Here is a 25,109-nt window from a genome sequence, read left to right on the forward strand (position 1 = left end):
CTAATATGTCTTTTACTTCATGGGCCTTAACTTGCAGCCCCTCCACAGCCAAACCTCCCAATGAAACCAGTCGATAAGGAGTGCAGCATGGGGCCCAGCACTGAAAAATATTGTAATTAATTTTTTGCCCTTGTGACCTTAAAGCTTTAATACGTTAACATGAAAGGTCTGTGCAAAGTGGGCAGCACTTTTGCGCAAGTCACCCTTGCGTGGGCTTCATTTCCAGTCTTTTCCTGACTTTCAGTTGGGGGAGGGGGAGGAATATCTTAACCTGAGAAATGTATTCGGATATTAGCAGACCTAGCTCTCTTCCATGGGGGGAAGGGTCTATTTCAACACAAATGCAGAATCAGAATCAGACAGCGGTAGCTTAATGGCAGCTAATTTGAACGACTCAGTTCTTTAGCCTTGGCTTTAACCCTTTATTGCCTGGATGCCACAAGTTCAAACTTTTCCTTTATATGAAGGAGTTTGGCACGATCTGTCACGAGTTAAAGTTAATTTCAGTAACTCTAGTATTATTAGCTAATATTAATAGTAAGTGATATTAATAGTATTCATAGCACTGATAACAAATAATAAAGAAGGAACAAAAAAAGCTGCACAAGAGAAGTAAGAAATCAGTCCAACCAGAAATTTCAAAGGCACGATAGACAATGTATTTTGCTGTACAAACACGCATCACTGTATTTAGATGTTATGCTCTGCCCACCTTAGGAATAAGCGCATAGTTATTGCAATATCATTCCTTTGATCGGAGACAAGGGGATAATTTGTTTCGGACACACAAGCTTGGAGGTGAACTGTGGTTTCAGAGGCAGTCTCTCTTATCGGGGATCTTTTGCTTTATTTAAAGAAGGCTACTTGTTTACCAGGTAAACCTTCTTTGTGTCGCTGGGCAACATTCTTTCTTGCTGAATCCAACTCCTATGAGAATTAACTTTTTTTCGGGAAAATACGTGTGTGCTGGTAGCTTCCCACCCAATTCTATTAGCAATTTAGAATTTTCCAACCTGCGTATAAAATGGTTGGCTCTGACCCCGGGGCACTCTGTCTTCTGTTACGTGGGAGCACAGTGTGTGCCCTCTGCTGCTTCTGTGAAGTTAAAATAACTTTTTAAAGAGTCTTCTCAAATAAAAAAACTCCACGTCTTGTTGGGAAACAAAAATCAAATACGTTTTCATCAAGTATTATTCCTAAAGAACTGGCAGCATAAACCGAAATTTACTAATGAAAACCTAATGCAACCGGACAGGATTCGGAATGAAATTAACGTTTGATTTGCATATGGGTCGATTTTTGTTGAGTGAATAATCTGCCAATAAACTACACGCAGTGTGAGACAGTTTAGACGTTTATACAGTCTGTGAATTTGTACTTTCACTTCTAAATGCTCAGGGGGTGTTTAACTGTTCATTCGCCAACCGAGGATCATCAAAACATATTGTAGAAATTAAACAACCAGCCCAACTCTCTAGCTTCCCTTTAAAACATTTTTTTTAATTAACGTTAGAGTAGATGTAAGATCAGCTTTTATTCAGAAAAAGTCCACGTTGTGCTTAGGCCTATGGTAACAAAGTTCAACGGGTTTTGCTAGCTGGATTAATACTTTCATTCTCCACTCCTAGAGATAACCCTAGATGTTTACCATATCATTAGTTTCCATTGATAGATCGGGGGTTTCTTTTCAAATACAGGAATATTCTAAGTGACTGTCGAGTCGCGTTGGTTTGAAACCTTCTGTTTTCTAGTTCTTGTCTCGATGGGGCTGAGAACAAAGAAGCCCCAGACTTTTTCTTAGTACCAGCAATGGCAATAAAGCTGTGATATTATTTTAGTGGTGGCTCTAAGCCCTAACAGTGAAGAGTCGGGAGCAGAGTTCAAATGCATCGAACTATCAGAAGTAATTTATCCGGATTCATAAATAATGGCCTTATTACACTCAGCCCCCTTAATTCATGCTCCTGTCCGCTGCTTGCGGGGTTTCAACAGATAAAAAGTTTATAAGTTGGCTGGGTTTTTGTTTTCCTTTTTCCATCATTAACATCATTAATATAAGCTATCAATAACCCTGTCGTTTGGAGCATAGCTTCACAGTATTGATCCGCGTAGCTATTCATCTCTGCCATAGAAGACACGGAATAATTTTCGCATTACAGCAGCTTGGATTTGCTTTTAATTCATATTTAAAGCTGCAACTGGCTCTGTGGAGCTCTCTTCGAAAGACTAGAGGCGCCTAATTAATAATAAGTTAGAAACGAAGGAAGGCACCAGCGGATAAATAATTAATACAGACATCTATGTCTCTTTGAATATTGCTACTTTAAAAATTTAGACTTACCAGGGCTATACTGTAAGTCTGCAATTTATATTGAGGAGATGATTTAAGAAAGCTATTTTTTTCCCTGAAATACAATGCTAAATTATTTACAGTGTTTTGCAAGCCTCCCTAAGTTCCTTCATTATCAAACACTGAGGTTTGCTCATTCTGGCGGGGGGCGGGGGGAAGCACGAATCTAAAGACAAATCCGAAGTAGCAGCTGGAACTCCGCTTATATTTATGTATATATGGGGATAAAGCCGGCAAAGTCGTCCAAAGAGAATGTTAAGAGAGCAGCCGGGGAGGAGCGCGTCTCTGACAACTTTTTTTAAGAGACGTGTGGTAGTGTTACCAAGGCTCTGCTGCGTTTACAAAGTGATCTCCAGGAAAATAAACGTCGGGTTCGTATACCGAATGGCTCCGAGCTGAGAAACTGGACTCAAGGAAAATCAAAACAATAATCAACAACTTCCCTCCCCTTTCCCCCGCTCTGGGCCAGTGTCTAAACTCAATGAACTGTTACTTTTAAGTGAAACGATTTGGAATAAAAGAATGGAGGAGAAAAATAATTTGTTTAGCTGGGGGAATGGGACGTGGGCTAGGATGAATTCCTAGAGATACAAATCTCGCTTCACCTGCTGTTGAGGGGCGGAATAGAGTGATCCTACATTAAACTCAAAATGGGTGAAGTGATTTGAGAGCCCCCATGCCCATCATCTAAGGAATTAGATTCACCCTCTTGGGTGAAACACAGCGGTGACTTGGTGGGATGGGTGAAGGCTGCACTGCGAGTCTCTTGGCGTGAATACTGCGGGAGAAAGCAATTAACTTTTAGCACAGTATCTCCCCACCCAGCTTCTCTTTCACTTGCGGGTTTGACTGCGCACCCTTTGCGCTAAGCGCGCACAGCGCTTTAGGGCCATTTGCTCCTGAACTCCGACAGTCCAAGGGGAGCTTTGCGACCCGCATCACGGCCGCTTGAGTGCCTCGCAACAAAAAGAGTCCTTTCCCCCCTTGCAAGCCCGAGAGCCAGGAGCGTGCAGGACAAATATCGACCACTCTGAGAATGGGAACAGATGTAGCGTGCGCTGCCAGCCCCACTTCGCTTTCATTCGGGTTCCCAGGATGTCTTTTTAAATGTTCATTAATGCCACTTCAGAATATTGACATTGTTTGGGCGGGGGGAGGGGAAGCCTAGTGCATTAATGGGAGAAAACCAATGGCCAAAGTGGCTTTCCCCTCCTCCTCCCCATTTGGGTTGGTTTAATGTACAACTGCACCAAGAAGAAAGGGAGTGGAGAGGGCCGGGGGAGGTCAAAAAAGTGTGTGCGCTTTTCAAAGCTGCTCAAATGCCTGATCAACAACCCCGGTGGGGAGGGGGGGGATTTGTGTCCATGGGTGGGCATGGGTGTGTGGACGCTAGAGAGAATGGGTCTGTGTGTGTGGCCACGCGTGGGGAAGAGAGAACCTCTGAGCCTAGGACCTTCCCAGCGCTCCCTAGCTGTAGCTGCCACTCTGCCCATTTCCATCCCTTCCTTCCTGAAAATGCTCTCGGTAGGAGATTTTAAAGTCCAGAGAGAAATGATCGCCTCTAACTACGCTCCCTGGGTTAACACAACCCCTTCGCGTTTTGCTGCGCCAAGAAACGAGCTCCACAAAGTTGAGTGTCGCTGAACTCCGAACTACTCTGTGTATATCGGGGGCGTTTCATGATGGTGCCTCCAGTTGTCCCAGACTTTTAAAGAGCCCTTTTCTCTGAGTTGCCTATGACAGATGTGTCTGTTTTCGTCACCAGGCAAGTTTCCAAGAAGCTCAACAGGGGAAAGTCTAGAAAAGTTAATCTCCTCCTGGCAGCTGTTGGCTTTTGGAGTCTTCAAGCGTCACCTTTGACATGTTCCCCTTTGGAACGGGGCGAGATCTCCATCCACTGACCACTGCAAGCTGTCACCAACACAAGGGGAGCAAAGGGGCCTTTTTATCATCTGACCACAACAGAGAATAAACATCGCTTACAAGGGAGAGAAAGCAGAAAAGCCGGCCTCGTTTCAGAAACCTTCACAAAACACAGGCCTCTGTCAAATCCGCCCCAACATATTGTAATAGATTCCGCCCCACCTCCCCCTCCTCTCTGCTGTGCTTCAGCTTCCCGGGTTGTTTGCAATTTGTTTGTGCAGTCTTTAGCTTCGCTTCATTTGCACACACAGCCCCTCCTCTTCTGTTGCGGGTAGGCCGGGCCCCAGGGTCAGACCTGGCTCGTCTAGGGAGGTCGCGTGTAACTGCCTTTTCTCCCTCTTTTCTTTCTCTCTTTTTTTCCCTTCTTAATCGCTACAGTTTACAGGCTGCCAAATAATTATTACAACCCGCGCTTTATTTGTTAATGTCAAACGGAGAGATGATGGATGTTCCATGGCGTCGTTCTCTTGGATTTAAACCACACACACACTCACACCAGAATTCAAACAAGCAAAGTTGGGTTTTAAGTCCTCTCTGCTGATCAAATAAAGACTTAAGCGAGGTAACGATTATTCTGTTAAATAGATGGCACTTGGCTACACAAAGTGTAATTGATTAGAGCGCCAAAATGATTTGTTTCGAGGGTTCCCTTTCACTCTTCCGCAAGATCCATCTGGGTTGAGACTCCCTTAAACGTCACAAACTTTAAGCATTTCAAAGATGAAACTCCACAGAGCAGGACTCCCTCAGAGTCAGACTCTGTGGTTGTCATTTAAACCCCCTAAAGCCGGAAATGTATTCTACAACGTCCAACCCCCGGCAGGTCAGCCAGGGAGTGGTAGGTTAGGATCTCCCATACCCAGGCTTTGCAGACCGCTGTAAAACAGGCTTTTGTCAAAGGAGCTGTGTCAGGTGTAGGCCCAGGAAATTCTCTGTTGTTGGTTTGTATGCTAGTCGATGGATTTTTATGTTCAGTTTCCTTTTCACTTCGGGAGGAGGGGAGGGGAGAAATAGATCTCTGAGATTAATTTACATCACTTTATGATCCTTCCATGAAGAAGGGGACCTCAACAGACTCCCATCCAGCACTACCCGGACCCTAATCTATAGGGAGCTGACACCATACACTGTTATGTATTACTGGGAACTCTGAGCCTGTGGATTACTGAGGCCAGAGTGGCTGTGTGACTAGGTTGTTGTAATCTGTGGATTATTGACACGCTAGATCCTGGGAGCTGTTTACACTCTCCCATGTTAACAGCACAAACACATAGGGAGTAAACTGTGTCCTATATTTCTCTGGCACAGAAATCTTCATAGAAAAATGCTGACTGTACCCATACAGTACCAACCCTTCACAACTTTTAAAAAATCGGGGCCATTTCGTTGCATTTTTTCACAAGCAAAAGAATAAATGTAGACTATGAATTAATTAAAATGTTTGTATTTTAAATGTCAATCTTGTTAAGGTATTAGAGTGTCAAACAGTTCTTGAAACCTTCTCACAAAAACATTCTCTCCTTTTTAAGACAAATTTGATCCAACAATTGGCTGCAGGCAGGACAGAGTTTCATTATATAACAGAAAAGTTGGGATCCAGTTAGACCGGTAACATGGCTACAGTGCTGCTTCTGTGAAACATCAGATTTTGCATTTTTTCATTTATTTCGGCTCTGTTTATTTTTAATTAAACTTAAAAACTTTCTGAAATCATTAATCGAGCTTCAGATCCATTGTTTGTGCAACCTGCAGCTTCGATAGTTCTTGTTCTCTGTTCATCAATATTAGAAATGGACATAGCTTTTATCTTAACATTACAGGTATTACAAGAGGTTTAGCAGGGTTTTTTAGCATAGACTCTGTTTTTTGGGGGGGAGGATAGCAAGATATTAAAGATTAAGATATTAAAATTATGTAGGACTGAGATGTAGGTACCAGCACAATTTATAAGTGTACGGAGTTTCAGACGGGAAGGGAAAATAAAACTGTCAGAGTAACTGAAGGCTTTCCGCCATCTGTTGAAGTAGGGCTGAATTCTGACAAATACAATCTTGTAATCAGTTTTCCAGAGAATTAATAAAGCAGCCCCAATCACTTTGGAAATGCTGACTTTTTCAAATAGCTCTAATATTTGCCTTTGGGAGATGACTATTAAACATTTGTATCAGCTACTTGTCATTAGGAAAAGTTTTCCTCTACGCTTACTCTGCATTTTATCTTCTCCTTAGCCGTATTCAGAATCACTGTTCTCTCTTTGGGAGTCTTTGCGTTGTAACCGCTCTGCTCATTTGGTGTCCGGCTCAGAGGGCCTCACGTCTCCCCTTTTGAACATCCCTACATGGTCCCTCAATGTATCGATAGATCTATGAGCCTGATCAAGGCAGAGGTCAATGTCGCCCGCTCCACCCTTTGATTTCCATGGACCACGGTCTGCGGATCTGGATATGGCCGGTATTATCAGACAGACACTTCTGACAAATACAGTCAGTGCTGCGCTCACGTGTCTCTGTGTAGATATAGATGTAGGCATTTTCCACTGTAATGGGCCTAACTGTAGGCTTAGGCACCAAACAGGGCCGGCTCTAGCCATTTCGCGGCCCCAAGCACTGCGGCACGCGGCGGGGGGCGCTCTGCCTGCGGCTGCTCCACCGGAACCGCGGGATCGGCGGACCCTCCGCAGGGGGACCTGCAGAAGGGCCACCGGAGCTGCCTGCCGCGCCCCCCGGAGCGTACCGCCCCAAGCACGAGTTTGGCGCGCTGGAGCCTGGAGCCAACCCTGGCACCAAATAGGATCCTTAGCCATTCCTGTGCTTGACATAACTTAGACCAGCGTATGGGAAGTGTAGATTGCTTTATCTGAAGTACTCCAAGGCTCATCTCGTTCAGATGGGCTCCTCTAGGCAATGAGCTGGCTAAGGGATGGATCATTTTTCTGTACTGACGGCCTAGCGCACACAGACAACGGGAGGCCTGTTACAACTCAGCATTTGCATCCGTGCCGCGCCCCTTGCCCCTAACTCATGTTGCCAGACCCCTGCTATACCGTGGTACACCCCATGGGGTCTCAGGCAGCAGACTATGGCCTCCACCTTTCACACTGGGATGGGTGTCCGCTGACAGATTCCTCCCCTTTGTGGACATTTCTCTGGCGCATCTATTCCTACCCTCCACGGGAAGCGCCCAGGTACTTTGGTGATGGGCGGATACAGAAGCATGTGTCTGTGTTGTGCAGAGCGATCACTCCAGAGCAAGAAGAAGGGGAGGCTAATCCTTCTGGAGGAGAAGATAGATGTGAGAACCAGAGGGGGGGACATGAAAGAGGACGAGATTAGCACGAAGAGGAGAGGGAAGGAAGTAAAACAGGGCGCAGGTGAGATGGAGGGAGGGAGTGTGACCAGAGGAGATGGTGGGAGAGGAGGTTTGTGGAAGGAGAGGGGAGAAGACCAGAGCGGGGAGTAGCAAGGAACGAACGAGGCAGGCGGAGCAACGCGGGGGGCTGCAGCGAGGAGAACAAGACCAGGCAGGCTAAAGGAGCAGACTGCGGAGCGAGGGGCGCCGCAGGAGCAGGGCGAGGGGTCACGGGGAGCGGGGCAGGGAAGAGGAGCAAAGCGGGACGATGGGACGGCACTCCGTCCACTCCGGCAAACAGGGAGATGGCGCCAAGGAAAGGGCGGCCATAGGGGAGAGCGAGAGGAAATATACCGCAGCGGCCAAACTCCGGGCAGCTAGACTAGGAGGAGAGGATAAAAGAGGGAGATGAAGGAAGGAGCCTGCACGCCGGAAAACACCCTTCATCCATTCCCCAGCGCGTGTTTCCATCCGCCCAGCCACCCTCTCTCCCAGTCCCAGGAGAATAAAGCCCGTCCCCGGGAGGGCCCCAGTGTTCAGCCGCGGCCCTGCTACTGCTGCAGACTTTGAGGCGGTGCTCGGCTCTGGGGTGTCCCAGCTGGGAGGGAAGTTTTACCCCTTCATTGCCAGTGTGGCGGGTAAATCACCTGCGGGCCAAGGTCTGGGTCTGAGCACCAGCTTCTGCACTCTGCGGCCCAAAGCAGGGAACTGTTCCATTCCTCGCCTTTGGGTGAAACAGGGGCCCCACTGCAGTCCGGGGCCAGGATTTCACCCTCGCTCCACTGCTGCAGGGGAGCCACTGAGGTGGCTTATGTTAAAGTAACGTTGCTGGCTATGTCCATTAGATCAGTTCAGTATTGCTGGCTTTATTTGATTACGGTTAAATTAGGGGTCAGTTTTGGGGGACAGCCTTGGGCCTGCGGTGGGGGTCCCAGACTGGGAGTGCGGAGGCCTGGTTTCTAGTCTCAGCTCTGCCTGTGCTTTGGGGATTAGTTCCCTCCTTTGTAAAATGGGATAATAAAGCTTGCTCACCTTTGTAAAGCCCTTTGAGCTGTACAGAGGAATAGCTCTATGTACGTGCAGAACATGGGCCTATATGTGTTTCTAGCTACTTTGTTTTATTATCGCCTTGTGCTTTATTCTTGCTTGAAAATGTTGACGTGCCTGCAGGAACATTGAGCGAGTTACCTTATTGTAGCTTCACCCCGCTTTATTTTCGAGGCGCCCTCTTTTCCACCGGCTTCGGACAGTACTTTCAGAATAGCAAATGAAAAGTCAGATCATTTTCCTTTGTTTTGGCCAAGGATTTGGTCTAAAGATCAAACACAACAAACCTAGGGTGGCTCCTGGTTCACAAAATATGCACTATAAATGTAGTAGAAGGTTCTTTTCTAGGAATACCGTATGAAAGATTTTATCAAATCTGCTTAATAGTTGTTTAGCCAAGTGGGTTTGTTTTCATCTTGATTAATATGCTCCGCATTTGACTCTAAATACACTATTTTGCGCAGTTGTTTACAAAATGTTTGTAGGAGAAAATGTCCACAAAACCCTTGTGATAAAGTTCTAGCAGGAGACATTTCCAAATGATCCTATCATTTACTTTTCAAGTCGCTTCAAAAGAGGGATGGCTTATTTTGTTCTGGGTTCACCCCTATTTCTGTCTCCACATGACCTCTGAAAAATTGTGAGACTGACTTGATTGCATTGATACTGGTAGCGAAAGAGTGGCTGTTTATAACTGAGAGGTAACGTCAAGATTTCACAATATAAAACAGCCTGTGATCTGATGCATTTTCCAGTGAGACGGGTGGATAGGAAAGGATGATGGCAAATTTCAGTCCTTGCTGCTATTACAAACCTGTGTACACAGTGAAGTGTACTTTGAACAAGAGAAGGACCAACGATTTGCCCAACAATTCTATCTAGACAACTTCCTTTTGCCAGGTTAGAACACATCTATCCGTCATAGATACATTATAACAGAGCCTCCTGTTTCAGATGAAACCATTTGAGTAATTGATGCATCCAGCTAAATCTGCCTCGTTTGGGTCAACCACACTCCTTTCAGGATATCGCCATAAGAAATGTAGAAAGCCTGTGGTCCTGGTGGTGTGCAGTTTCTGAAGAATAAATGAACTGGGGGCGCTAGTAAACTCAATCAGGGATAAATTTGCATTGACAGGGAGACTGTCCAAGCAACCCACTGGGGTTGGGAGGGCAGTGTTTTCTCAAAATTACATATGTGACTCCAAGGGCCTAAGAATTCATACAGAGCAGTGGTGTAACACAGAAATTGCTAGATGACCCTTCGACATATTATTCCAAATTTGTTAGATTAGCCCTGGAAATTTGAGGAAGCGACATGTTATTACCACATGTTCTGGCTACACAAAATCGCATCCAAGGGTTGATACACAGCGTATATTTATTTTTGCTGTACAAACGCTCACTGATTTCATGGTCAGATCTGTATTGTAATGGTTGTATTGACATCATGTCAGATAAAAAGAACTGTTTTGAAGATAATAGAAGTATCGTATTCATGTACATTACCCCTGCGACCAAAATCCTGGGAACTACTTGACACTGTATACATTTTAGATCACCAGCCTTCTCGTTATATAACAATCTCGTAGCTTTGAAGGGACTTGATACAAACAAACCTGCACGATGAGAGACCTTCTGATCTTCCATGGGATCTGCAGGTGCTCAAGCACCTCTAATGATTAGCCTCTTGGTTCTAGCCCAGCGATGGGCACCTCTGATAGGATAGAAATGTCTCCCAAGAAGACACATTCTGCAATGGGCCATACACATTTACCTTGGTATCACAACCGGGGCCAGTCATGTTGGTGGCACAATATGCCCAGCTAGGAGTAGAGTTTTGTTTAATCTGAGAACGGCTATGAAACTACATTAATTCAGTGTCCCAAGTCGGTATCGCTGAATTCACAAGTGAAAAGCCATTCCCAATTGAGGTTGCTGCTCCTGCTTTAATTAACCAGACGTGGGTTGGGATTGCACTACAAACGATACGGAGGAGCACCCATTAGTCTGGGGCGGGCAGGAGGGGGAGGGCTGACCAGAGCGCACTCTCCCTCTTAGCCTTAGCATCGCTCTAATCTGCATGTATTCGTAAATAACCACTGTGCTGTCAGCAGTTCAGGCGTGAAGCTGCTGCTTGCACCATTGTAAAACACTCTTCTCCCCAGGTCTTCGTCTCACTCGGCCATTACACCCGTTAACGTCAGCGGGCTGAAGAGATGTTTAAATACATTATTTTTACGTGCAGTGAATAAATATAAAAAGTCCCGTTTAAAAAAAAAACCTCATACATCGGGCGAGGGTGCCTTTGTCAGCTAAGCAGGGCTCGGAGCTAATCTGATCGCATGGAAGGAAATCACTTAAATTTCCTTCCCCTTTCTTTTCTTCCACCCCAGCATAGTTATGTAGATACTATTGCGAAGCCGAGCCTGGCTTCTCCTAATCAGTTGTGTTATTTCCCCGTAGATCGGTTCAGATATAATGTAGAGTGTCACAATTCCACCCGCCCGCGGCTCGGTTAGGGGAGAGAGAAGCCACATTTTAACTGGCTTGGTTCGTTATTGTTAAAGGACGAACAATAGGCACATCTGTCCTTTCTTCCGCTAGAAAAGCACCTTAGCTAACAAGTTTTTCTTTCTTCTTTCTTTCTTTCCCTTTGGAAAAAACAGCGGCATGTGGTAGCTGGAGCGTCCTTACAAATGCTCGGTTTTCACAAGCCGGACAGTTGACATTTTTTCCGCCCTGCCCCCAACCCAAACTTGCTCTGAGCTCATTCCTTGAAAGGGGGAGGGATTGGGGATGGGCGGGGTGCCTGGGAGTGTGGATCCCATTTAGTCCCAGCAGGTCACAAGGACTGGAAAAGCTTCCAACTTGAGCTACTCCTGGAGAGCTTCAGTCTGCTTGTCTTGCGGGCTTTCGGAGGGATGAGGGGAGAAAAGATGGGAAGGGAAGAGCTGGGGATCGGGGAGTGAAAGATAATATGAAACACGATCACCAAATGTTTACAATGAGGATGTGTCTTCCCGGCTACTTAAAATAAAAGTTTCCCTAGCGAGAAGCAAAGAGCAGCGGGCACTAGGGAGCGACGGGCGCAGAGAGGCCCCACACAGGATCTTCTTCCGGCCCCCCTAGTTTCGCCCCCCACATCCCCTCTCCCATTGTATTTCCCTTGAGGGAGAGAGAAGGGGACACGTGTGAACAGCCCAGCTCTCCGGGCTGCGGCCCATCCGGGGGCGGCTCACACTCCCGGAGCCCCTGGGAGCGCGGGGCGGCTTTGCCGGTGAGTCCAGCAGCTGCCTGCCTTTTGTTGGTTGGCTGGCTGGCCTGCACGCTGCGATTTTTCACCTTGATGTGTTGACTCGAGGAAACCCGGAAGTTAATATTAAAATTCAATTTAAGGAGGCTCGCTCACTAAAAATGCTAAGTCACCAAAGGGGAGGGACCGGCCGCTTTAATTACACAGGGAAGCTCGCGCTTGTCTCCCGCACCTAGAGGGAAGGGCGACGGGGAGAGGCAGGGAGACCCACCGCTCTTCAGCTCGGACCCTGAGCAGCCTCCCTCCCTCCCGAGCCCAGATGAGGTTGCCGTGTGGGTGGAGGTGACGGGTTATTGGGGGCGGGGGTGAGGTGCTCGCCTGCAGCGCTCTGAACAAACTGGGGCTCTACAGTCCCGGGTTAAAGCGCTGTGGGTGCTGTCCCCGGCCAAGGAGCAGCACATCTGCCTCCAGCCCCTGGGGGACAACCTGCAGTCCTGGTACCTGCCTGGGGGTGGGAGACCAGAGCCAAGCTGCAGCTTGCCCTGCTCCTCACCTCCGGCTTCTCTTGGTGGCTGTGGCGCTTCGGGTCAGATCGCTGGAGGGACGGGTGCGATCGATGAGAAGGGCCACACAAAACAGCTGGGGTAGGAGGCGCACAGCCTACAGCGCCCAGGGGCGCGTGTGCCAGGCCAGGGTCTGTTTCTGACAGGCACAAGGGCCCCCACTCCAGAACAGCTCCTTTGTGCTCCGCGCAGCCGAGGGGTTGTTCTCGTTTTCCCGTACGCAGCCATCTAATCTGCTGACGGGGACATGCAGACTTCTGCAGCTGGCTGCCTGTGGGCTGAGTGCAGGCTTTTGCCCCCCTCTCTTCTTCCCGGGAGGGGCTTCTTTGGAGCTTGGGAGCAGAGAGAGCCGGGCTTGGATAGGAAGGAGAGACGGTCCTGCTTCCTTAATATGTACGGTGATGTCACGGGCAGGAGTGTGTGTGTGAATGTAAGGAGGGGGAGGGGGTGTGCATGGGGCCCCCAGAGCGCATGCCCGCTCTCTACCAGCAGCAGCAGCTGCAGCAGCAGGAGCTGTGCCCAAAGACGCTGAAACAGTGAGAGACATGGCTAGAGATGGCGAGGGACGCGACCAGACACCTACTGGGGCTGCTGAGGCTGTTTTAAAAGAACGGGGGCCTTAAAATTGATCAACCATCACGAAAAAAAATAAATAAATCACACAAAAGAGAAAGCCCAACCAACCCCCCCGCCCCAAGCGCCTGATCCTTTCCACAGGGGGTGGAATCCTGCATGCCTCCAACGTGAAGACCTCCTAGGACTTTCCAACCACAGACCAGATAGATGTGGTGTCCACAAGCCTGCACGAATAACAATGAACGCTCAGCTGACGATGGAGAACATTGGCGATCTGCACGGGGTGAGCCATGAGCCGGTGCCAACCACGGCCGATCTGATGAGCAGCAGCCCCCATCACAGGAGCTCGGTGGCCCATCGCAGCAATCATTTGCCAGCCCATCCTCGCTCCATGGGCATGGCTTCCATCCTGGACGGTGGCGACTACCATCACCACCACCGGCCTCCTGACCACGCTCTGACAGGACCTCTGCATCCCACCATGACCATGGCCTGCGAGACACCCCCCGGGATGAGCATGAGCAGCACCTACACCACATTAACCCCTCTGCAACCGCTACCTCCCATCTCCACCGTCTCGGACAAGTTCCCTCACCATCACCACCACCACCACCACCACCATCACCACCAGCGGATCCCTGGGAATGTGAGTGGCAGCTTCACCCTCATGAGGGACGACCGGGGTCTGGCTTCTATGAACAATCTCTACACCCCCTACCATAAGGATGTTACCGGCATGGGGCAGAGCCTCTCCCCTTTGTCTGGATCAGGCCTGGGGGGCATCCACAACTCCCAGCAAGGGCTGCCTCATTACGCTCACCCCAGTGCCCCCATGCCTGCCGAGAAAATGCTCACCCCGAACGGATTCGAAGCCCACCACCCTGCCATGCTGGGTAGGCATGGGGACCAACATCTTACCCCTACATCCGCTGGCATGGTGCCTATCAATGGGATCCCGCATCACCCTCATGCCCACCTGAATGCCCAGAGTCACGGGCAGATTCTGGGCTCTGCCAGGGAACAAAACCCTTCTGTCACTGGTTCGCAGGTCAACAGTGGAAGTAATTCAGGGCAAATGGAAGAAATCAATACCAAAGAAGTAGCTCAGAGGATCACCACCGAGCTCAAACGGTACAGCATCCCCCAGGCTATCTTCGCCCAGAGGGTGCTGTGCCGGTCTCAAGGGACCCTCTCAGACCTATTGAGGAACCCCAAGCCCTGGAGCAAACTCAAATCCGGCCGGGAGACCTTTCGGAGGATGTGGAAGTGGCTTCAGGAGCCAGAATTCCAGAGAATGTCTGCTCTCAGGCTAGCAGGTGAGCCTCAGCGATTACTGCTGGGGTGGGAGGGGAGGTGTCGACAGACAGAGATCTCAGAGCTGTGTAGCTGCTTGCCCAGGAAAAGCCCATTCCAATACGTATGTGCAGATAAATAATATCACAGGTCACATCACACCTTGTATTTTTTGTTTCTTTCCAGTGCAATATGTCTCTCCCTTTCAAGTCTGACATTCCCACTGGATTTCCCTTCTAGCTCCTTCATATGAAAAGGGAGCGTTTGATTTATTTGCACCGTCGTCCCCTAAACAATGATATGCTAGGATGGTGAGGTGCTGTGATGCCCGTGTGCGTGTCTGGAGTTAGAGGAGAGAAACAGAGGTGTGGGGGTCATGCTGTGTACTGTGACACCCACAGGATCAAAATCTATCCAGTCAAGTCTTACTATATAGACATGTAACGCCTATATGTTTATACCTGTGAACTGTACACAACACTGCATGTATATGTACATGAACTAGCAGGTGCACACAGGAGCAAAAGCTAGTGGACATTTTGGAGTGCCCATGAAATGCGGATCAGGCCCCGTATTAGATAGATATTTCCTGTTATTGCCTATTTCCTTATTAGTATATTTGCAAATACTCTCTGATGTGAGGTACAGCCAGTTGATCAGCACACAGAACTGGACAAAGCTGTTGTATATAAAATTGCTTTCAAACAACATTCTGTGTGTGTGTGTGTGTGTGTGTGTGTGTGTGTGTGTGTGTGTACTGTCTCTGCCTCTTGCACACACACACACACACACACACACTCTTGAAGTGTTGGAAAACCCTGTGGTGGAGACTTAGAGGAGGCTTCACAATTTTTCAAGGACCTCTCTGTTAAATGATGTTACCCATATGTTTGCATCTACGTTTTCGTCGCGTTTCTTTGGGTTTATTTGCTTGTACACGAAATAAGAGCATCATAAAAGGCTGCCTAGAGCGAAATATTCATGTTTGTTTGTGTGATCGTGTTGTAACTGGGTTTATTACCTGGGAATTGTGGGGTTTGTTAACCGGGACTGTGTAGATATTAAAAAGAAAGAATCAATTTAAACGTTTCGGTGAAGTGTTGGGGAAATTGAAGCTAAGACCTCATAATAAATCGTTTTATACACTTCGGTGGATCTACTTTGTAGCAAAAGTAGCCTTGTGACAAGGGTGAATAGATAATAGCTAAGTTGAACAGGGAGCAGATGCTAGTTTCCTATTCTGCTTATTTCGGATCGGGCATTTTAGAACTTTGTTTTTTTGACACAAATGATACAATTATGGAATGTAACTTGTGGCTAAAGAGAAGGACTGAAACTGGTCAAAATCTGCAAATGATCACAAGTCTCATTAGTCCGCAGAGTTTTAATTTACATAGTTCCAGTCTGTATATGCATGTGAGACTTAGTATGCGTTATGCACAATTTATGCACTGGCTCAGTAACTTGTGGCGAACAGAAATAGCACCTGGGTTTAAAGTGGCCATCATTCGCTAGTTCAGTTTCTTCCTAGGGAATGGCTGGCTGTATTGTCTGCTGTGACCCGAACGAGCAGAGTAAGAATATCTCAATCCATTTCGTTTGTCTCTATTTTGTCCCCCAGCCACAGCTTGTACTCCGTCATAGTACCGAGCCTGCTTTTAATATGATGGTGGTGCCTTGAGTGAAGGTTTGTTAATTAACTGATAGGTCTCCATTAATTTGTCCCTGGAGAATGCGAGACAGTCAATCCGAGTTGGAGTCAGGGTCACTGATCCGTTTCACAGGCAAAAATAAAGGGAAGGGCCAAATCTTCTCTTTCCAGTGCACAAATGGGTCTGCGCCTCTGCCTAAACAGTAGAATGAATACGGTAATAAATGCTCCCGGGCTCTTCGGAGACCCCAAACGGGCTACACATTTGATTCCTCGCCTCCTTTCCCCATGCTTATGCTCGCTTGGCTTTGAAGCCTGCACTAGTGTTAGAAAGTGGGTCTAGCAGTGATCTTTTCTCTCTTAAACTGGAGATGGTCTCTCTACATATAGAGGGGCGAATGAGGCTGGCTTTGCTGGATATTTTCTTGTTTTCTCACTCCCCCAGAGTCATGTAGGTTTCACAGGTCTTATCTGCCAGAAAATCCCATTCTCTCTCTCTCTCTCTCTCTCTCTCAATAACAAACCCCCTGAACGGTAAATCCCAGTCCTGCTGCGGCTGTCCAGGCGGGAGGCGCTGGGAGGGAGGGAGTCGGTGCCTGAGATCTCCCCTTAACGATTGACAGGGCGAACTTCGATTTGGAGCGTATTTTTAGGACAATTTGAGCGACCTGAATTTCCACTTATTTACATAGATCGATACTGGAAACAACCACTCGAATTAGACTATGTTGGAGCCCCTTTTTTGGCATGAGCTGGAAGGAAATTATGCCAAGCCAGGCTGGGCTGCTGAAAAGAAGATAGACGGGAGCTGGGAGCTTACAGCAGGGCAGATTTCTGCAGTGTAGGATTGACACGCTATTCCCCGCACTTCCAGAGATTCAGAGAAACATGCAGCATTGTTCGGTACTGCCCCAAATCAACCCCCCTCCCCACCCAATTCCTCCTCCGGCCCGCCCCATCAGGACAGCGCTGGGTGTAAGTGGATCTCCATAATCTCTTTAGGAAGACAAAGACTCATTATTCCGTCCTCTCATTCAAATCCAACCTGAATGCTGGATATTTGCACATGGAGGAAACAGAGTCCCATCCCTAAGGGTAATTTAAGCAAACATGGACATGGAGACACAGCATCTATTCTGACCTGGGTGCGGCGGACGGGGCTCTGGCTGTACTCTTTATTTTTTAATCCTTCTGGCTTTGTAACAAGTTCATGCATCTCCCCTATCATTTTGTAGGACCGTTAGGATCCGAAAAACAGATCCGGATCCTCTCCTGACCAGTCACTGGGCCTTTTCTGTCTAGCGTGTGGCCCTGCACGGGCTGGCGATTAGAAGCGGCTGAGCCTCCTAATTATCTGGGGCTCTGTTGTGTGCCTGTTGCCACTGCTCGAGCACCGGTCCCTTATGCAGGCTGCTCTGCCAGACACCCATCCTCTGGCTCCAGGCTTGCGGCCTCTCTTGTGACCCCGGGCTACAGCTCCTTAATGGGGGGGTCTGCTCAGCGCCTAGCCCTGGCATTGACCTCCGGGGCCCCAGGCCGGGCCACTCCTTGTCTCCAGCACAGCAGCCACCGAGTGGGATGGGGAAGGGAGCGCAGGGCGGATTCACACGGACCCAGGTCTGCAGCCGGTCCCGGGCACTGGGGGGTTAGGGGGTGCACTGCCCGAGGGGAAGGGAGAATCCTTAGCAAGGACTCGGAGCCTGGAGGGGGGGAGCAGGGGGAGATAGGGAGGGATAGACCTGGAGCCCTGGGCCTTGAGAGGCCCCTGGGTTATCCTGCCTCCTGGGGGAAGCAACAATCGCCGCGGACTCAGGACAGAGCAAAGCGGCGGCAGCCTGGAGGAGCTCGGGCAGTGGGGGTCGCTCGCTCCCATTATGGCCAGGGGCCGGACTGGTGGGGAACCCCAGGGGAGCAGGAAACGGTGCGATGCGGCACCGCCTTAGGCCCTGCCCTTGCGCAGAACAGAGGGTCACGGGCAGGTGAAATCTGCCGGAGATCCCCGCACCTGCCTGATTGGAGGCGAAGCCCTGCGCCAGCTTGGGCCTGCGAAGGGGCAGCTCGGGAACACGTGTCTGTTTAGATGGAGCTGATTCCCGATCGATGGGGCCCTGGCGCGCACACGCACCGGGCAGGGGCCTTCTCCAGGGCGGACGCCAGACACTCCCATCCCCCGCTGTGGGCTCCCGGCACAGCCCCCGGCTGCCCCCGCACCCCGCCGGCGGCCCTTGGGCGTTGGGGGGAGGGCGCTGGGTAGTTCTTGGGCTGACCCCCAGTAATGCGAAGTGCCCGCGTCCAGGGCAGGCTGCCATGCGCTGGGAGGGATGCAGGCGTTGCTAGAAAGGCAATCTGCTGTAAATGCATAAACTATCGATTTTATTTTGTGCAGGTTTTAAATGTGTGATGATCTTACTAAGTGGTAAAAATCTACCCCGATTGATATTGATGTATGAACATCAATTCGAAATATCATAAATTACTCCAGCCAACGCAAATTAAATTTCACGTCCAAATTATAACTCACTCTCGGGCATTTAGAGAATTATCAGGCAGATTAATATCCCGAGCAGGCTGTCAGACTCTTTATTTATTTTCTACCCGTTTCTTAAAGCCAACAGCAAGAAGGCGACAAGGAGGAAAACAAAACCCTGGTTATTTTAGGCTTCACAGGCTTGTCCAGCACTTTATCTTGAGTATTTGCTCCTTCCAGCAATCCCTGGGGGTTTCTTACCTCCCCGATTACACCGAAGCTCCGACAAATAAAGGAAAAATTGGTAGTTACATGGAAGCTGTATTGAGGGCTTGACACTTCCTGAGCTGTCTCTCGAAATGTAAGCAGAGCTGCTAATTGCAAAGCTGACCTCTTCCAGCCTCCATTTTATGCACCCCATCTTCCTTCTCCTCTCTAGCCTCTTTTCCTTTGTCTGTCCCCCTCCCTCTGCCCTTCAGCTTTGCATATTTATAAATTTATCCGTTTTTCTCCTTCCCTCTTAGAAACATTCTTTCAGGGATGATTTCTTTTTTGCCTTTGTGATGTTTAAAAGGGAAAGTTAAGGATTAATTATTATTATTATTCTTAATATGAATAAAAGGCTAGAGCCCGTCTACAATCTGTTGGGATCGGGATGTCGATTTATTTTAGCGTGCAAGGTACATTTGAAAAAAATAGTTTTGAGAAGTGTGAAGGCTTGAAAAGATAGAGCTAGCCCAGAAAAAAAAAGTGCCTACTTCGCTTTGAGCTGGATCTAGGATCTGAAATGAATCTGGCCAAATGATGCTTTCAGAAAGGTGTGTTTTGACAAGAACATCATAGTCACACACACATATACACTTGCCCAGCCAAGGTAGACTCACTCCAGGGAGCTAAGAAGGTAAAACGTTAAGGTGAGATCAGATTTCGAAATAACTGAACAATACATGAGAAAGCTCCAAGTGTACAGGACTGGACCGGAGTTTCCCTTGGATACAAAACTCCCCACATGTATTGTATAACGAGGCGGTCAGAAGAGCAGAGAATTTATCAAACGGCCGCTTCCCAGCAGCCTGTTCTCAAATAGACTCTTTCACTGATGCATTTTATTTCCAATTGCTAGAGAAAACAAAGTCCAGTTCTCCTCTGAAGGCAGCAGGTCCCCAGTACTACAGGGCCCAAGGAGGGAAGCTGGGCGCTTTCGGATATAGGGAACATTTCTTCTGCAAATGGCTCACCCTAAATTGCAGACGCAGGGTTTGCCCACGGGCGCTGCCCGCTGCTGCATGGCACGGGGTGACTTTGCTTCCTATATCAGGAATCAGTCAATATCTTCCGGAAACCTATTTTTTTTAAAAAAATCGTTGCTTTGCCTCCCCCCGCGAACTTATATTCCTCCATAAGAAATTAAATCTCAACTCAGCTGAAGCCTGGGAAACCGGAGAGAAATTCTCACCAATTTAACTGTAAAAAAATCAATACTGTAATCAGGGCAGTTTTCCCATTAAATATAAAATCTAATGAACGCCGTTTGCAACACTTACCCTGAAGACTACTGTGTGCAAACTCACCACGTGCAAGGAAAAGTCGATGCATTTCTGATATTAGCAGATCGTCACACGAGCAGGCAATTAGTTCATCATTATAGATCTGTTTAATATTTACACAGTGGAGATTATGCATAAATATATTTGCATCAGAAACGATACATTAATAGATTTTCGGTTTAACATGAATGTCTTGATGCTTGTTTTAGTTATGGAGAGCCCATCATTGTAGAGTTTCTAAAAGTCTGCAAATCTCCCTTCAAGGAAACTGAAAAGCGGCGCACCTGCAGTCTGATAATTAAACAATCCATCCCACGCCCATAGGCCTGTGCCTTGCGAAGTGGACATCTATTTACACATCTCTGTGGCTTATACAAGTGCTGCTTGTTACAGAAGGAGCTTTGGGGAAAGGTTTCTCCTCCTGTGTGTTTGTTTTATGAATTAATTGCTAAAGGAAATCAAATGCATTAGGACCTTCCAAGCCTAAAACAAGCAATGAGGCTAGGCGATTATTTTTTTTAAGTTCACATTTCTTTTCTGATCATTAGGGAGGGTAAAGTTCCCACTCGTGCATTTCAGAGGATGCCTCTGCTTCCCACCAGGACAACTTATTAGCTGCCATTTACCTACAGGTCACGTGTTGTATCAGTTAGCAACAGCTTTGGGGGTTTTTCGCTGGGATTGCTGTGAAGTAGCCTTTTAAATAAGATAAAGTTAACTGCATTCGCCCTAGCTGGGCTGGCAGAGAGCAGCAGCCGGTGACTCAAAATGATAAGGGCCGAACCAGAAATCCGATTCCCCTGGCAGCTAGCAACAAGTGCTCTGAGAAAGACCTCCAGTGAAGAATCTGCGCTTGTTTGTTGTCGGTGTCCTTGTAGCCTGATTGATTTATAACCCGCTAATACACAGCCTCATTTGCTTTTTGTTAATATTTATCCAAAGGAGGGACTGAAGGACTGCTTGGCTCTCTGGTAGCGTGTCAACAGGTGACCGCGTTCCTCTAGGCCGGGCTTGCAGAGGATTCTGCAGTCAGAAGCAGGGGCGGCTAAAATGAGATTAGAAACACACGCAGTGCTCTCAGGGCATGGCTCGACGGGCTCGTGGCTATCCGGGCCATGCTGCCTCCCTGATGGGCGAGCAGCCCATGGCATTTACACAGCAACGCCAGCATGGCTCCCTGAAATGTTCTATAACAAGGCATCAGTGCGGTGGGTTTGATTAGTTACCCCGTTGTATTACTGTCAGGAAACGCAGAGAGCTGCTTGAGGGGCCCAGGAGGCTCGAAGGGTTGCAATCGAAGGGGGTCTCTTCCAATCCCGAAGTTTGACGGACGTGATTGATTCTTGTGACGTGAGCTGGATCCAGTTAAGGGCCTGACTTAGGCTAGGTTTTCATGCACTTTCCCCAGGGAAAGTACTTTGCTTCTGTGGTGCATTGTCTATTTCTTTTGAGCATTTCTGGCTTGACTGTCACCCGAAAGGGACAGGGCCAGCAGAGAAAAGGACTTGCCTGGTTCCAATGCGCAAAAGCAGTGTAAGCAGGAAGCAAGATAACTTGCAATGAGTGGCAAAAAGGGAGGGGTTCAACATGGGTTAACCTGGCTATAGACACAGCCTGCTGCGCTGGAGCTCTTCCATTTGAAACTGGTCTTCCCTGTCTCTTTTTAAGATGCTGCCATAATGTAAATGTTTCACATCTCTGGTTATTTATTTGGCTTGGCAGAACTCCTCTGAAATCACAGCGTGCTGGGAGTGAAGCGCATTGGGATGCAGGGCCCGGAAGCTGTGGGAGATGGGTGTGGTAAACAGATAAAGGAGGATTTGGGGATTACTTTTCTAGTCAGTAACAACCCTTAGTTGCCACAATAGGTGTTTAAAGATGTTTAAACGTTACTTTTCCCCAAATGACATTTTCCCACGGTTTTCTAGTCATTATTCAGCTCTGATTTTTGTTTTGTTTGTTTGTAATTAATCACGTGTTATTTGAAAGACACAGTGGGGCCGGGCAGGGAATGATATTTTAGAAAGAAACTGGAAGAGGAAGAGAGATATTAAGGGGATGTGATTGTCCCTGGTGGGTCTCTTCTGCCATTTTGATGATGATGATGGGAGAGTTCATCAAAATGGGAGCTGCTCCTGGCCTTTTAGGGGAGGCCTCTTGTCTAATATGAACCCGGGATTGTTTCCTTCCACTACAGAAATGGGATTTGAAGAGGAAATGTGAGCTCAGGGAAATCCCAGCCGCATGCAATGCAGGGAGAGTCAGCTGCAACTATTCCAAAAAGAGCTGTCACAGATTCACATGCAGTTGGAGGGGCTGGGGCCCTAGCCTGGTTGGGACCCCAGTTTATAGACGCAGCCTTCGTACATACACAGTGAGTGGTTGCGTAGTCTCTCCGTTCACGAGACCTCTGTTGGACTTTACTGCTTGTAATTTCTTCTACAGAGAAATCCCCAATAGTTGTGTTGTCATACATATAGAGTGCTCATTTGAAGTGTGTGCAAGACTATCCGCTAATCTGAATGGAAAGAAATCAGTTAATTTCATCATACTGTCCGCAGATTTCTCACATCTCCCCTCCACAAATTAAAGAACGATTGTATGCATTATATTGACATGCTGCTCTACATTTCAATGGATATTTTACTTCCGTGTTTGAGCCATGCTTGTTATTCAGAAGCCATGCGCCATCTACTGTCCAACAGTAGCTAGTGCGAAAAACTGTAAAGTACCAACCGGTCTTTGTACTAGTTGCGAATGTCTAATTGATGGGTGCGGGGTATTTTGGAGAAGCCTCTCCTAGAGAGGCATCTGTTGTTCCTGCAGCACGTGTAATCGCCTCTGAATTTATCAAGTCCTAATTAAGACACAAAAATACAAAGAACTTTCCTGAAACTTTGCAAACATCTGGTTGCCAACGAGTTGCTAATGAGAGGACATGTTCATTTCAGTCGCTTGAAGGGAAAGTTTTTCAGTCTTTTCTTTAAGGATGAGAGTTCATGTGAATGAGAATCTATGAAATGAAGACTAATTTTTCAAGCCAAACAAACGGTGCGCCTTCGGTTATATGTGGTGGAGTCTATTGCCTTTTTTGCTCTAAATTGGGTTTTGATTAATAAGCTCATCTGACCAGAATTCATGCACAGGTAGGGTTCTGAATTTCAGCACCATGGACAGTTACCTGCCTGCTCCCCCGCTGCGATTTCTATTCGCAGATCTTTGTCTCGTTCCTACCCTGCAGGCTGCATTTCCTGAAGGACTCACGTGGGAAAGGTTGTGGGTGACATGGTAAGGAAGAAGGGAAACTACTAATTTCGTACAATAAAGTCAAAAGAGGTAAAGAGCAGGAGGGGTGAGCTCACGACCTGCCCTGCAGCATGTTGGCCTCATGCTTCCAATGAATCATACAAATCTAATGAACTTTTATTCGGAAATCTGATGTTCGCCTCTTTAATGCAGGAGCAACAATAACATCGGTTATGCATAATCCCAGCGCGCAACTACCCGGCTGCGAGGATGTCGCACGCGCAAACTCCTTCCGCATCTTTCCCTCCCTTGCCGCCCACATTAGGCCTGGCAGCTTTTGCCATGATCACTCCGGAGGAGGTAGAGCGTGTCCATTGCTGTGACACCTGCAGGAGCGTGACACCGCAATGCTTGGCGAATGCCCGTCAGTGGCTGGTGGGGGCAGGGACATGCTGAAGAACCAGTGGCTAGGAAGCAGTGCTGGTATCGTGCGAATTTGACCATGAGTTCCGGGGTGAGGATAATAGGAGACTGATTAGGAAGGGGAAAAAGAGAGAGAGAATTCTCTAGCTAGAAAGTGGTGATTCCGGTCCGAATTGGTGCATGGGGCTGTAGGAAAATTTGTCACAATGCTGCAGTCCAGCGCTGGACACTTGCAAACCACGGCTGTCAGATAACTGAGAGGGAATCTCTCAATACTGGCAAAGAATGATCCTAAAAAGACACAGATAGTGAATCCTTTCCTATATGTTCCTTTATTAGTTCCTATTTGAATGACCCCGCGTGTTTTGGCCTGGGCAGAGCTGTCAGGTGCCCTCTGGTGGATCCCGAAGGTAGCACATCACAAAAGCAGCTCATACTTTGGGACAATCAGTGAGCTTAGGACTGAAGAGGACTTATTGCTGAGGTGCACTAGGGGCTTCATCATAAACCTACTGGAGTCTTCAGTGGGCTTGGGATCAGGGTCTACCAGAGCTGTGTGTACCAGGTTGCACAAAGGCCTGGTAGCATCATGCCCAGGGCCACATCATCACAAAACCTGTCATTTTCATGACCACTAGATTTATTTATGAGCAAATCAACACATGTCAACATGACAGAGAGGGCAACTTCCTGCAGTATCTTGGCAAGATCATATTGTATTAAGTGTGTGAATGGTTTTTGTATAATTGTGTGCCAGGGACTGTGTGCACTCCATGAGGGAAGGGCTACCACAGCTCCTCCCAGAAAGGGAAAGTAGTAGGGGATGATCAAGGCAAATAGCACCGCCAGGGAGGCATCACCTCCGGGGGAGGCTCTCCTATTCTGGTTCTGACTGGAGTCTCCAGAGACCAACAGACAAAGACAGGACTTTTGGATAAACAGCCTGAGCTTAAATTTGCTTGGGGCCTTAGTTCTGGTTCTTGATCTAAAAAAATGATTTGAACTTGTAACCAGAGGAAAACCCAGTTGTGAGGTTGGAAGGGCTGACACCTACCTACCAGAGCCCAATATGGAGTTGGGGGTGCTCTGGTAAGCTGGTTAGCATGTGATAGGTTGTTTTATTGTTTCTATGTTTTTGTTGTAATGCTTTTACTTTAAGAATAAATGTGCTTGCTGAGAAGGAGCTGTGATATAACCACAGGAAATACGCTGGTCGTAGCCCTTGAAGTAAAAGCGAAGCACAGGCATTGGGCTTTTAGACAAACTGGCTTGCTTGGGCTATCCCAGTGTGGATCGTGGAGGTGTGCAGCCTTTAAAACCCCTCTCAGAAGGGAATGAGATGTAGGTCTTCACCCAGTGGAGGTGATGGCCAGGAGCCAGGAATCTTTTAGTGGATGCTCTTAAGGGACCATGGAGGAG

The 25,109-nt window shown here is 47.9% G+C and overlaps 1 protein-coding gene across 1 annotated transcript in view; it reads left to right on the plus strand.

Moving 5' to 3' along the window:
* The first annotated feature begins 12,179 nt into the window (after positions 1-12,179).
* Positions 12,180-25,109, plus strand: part of ONECUT1 (one cut homeobox 1) — a 30,888-nt gene continuing 17,958 nt past the window's right edge. Inside the window, exon 1 of the mRNA XM_032796687.2 lies at positions 12,180-14,379. Coding sequence (XP_032652578.1) covers positions 13,302-14,379 — 1,078 coding nt within the window. The 5' untranslated portion in view covers positions 12,180-13,301. The remainder of the gene's footprint in view (positions 14,380-25,109) is intronic.

The sequence above is a fragment of the Chelonoidis abingdonii genome, chromosome 9 (genome assembly GCF_003597395.2).
Source record: "Chelonoidis abingdonii isolate Lonesome George chromosome 9, CheloAbing_2.0, whole genome shotgun sequence".
Lineage (NCBI taxonomy): Eukaryota > Metazoa > Chordata > Testudines > Testudinidae > Chelonoidis > Chelonoidis abingdonii.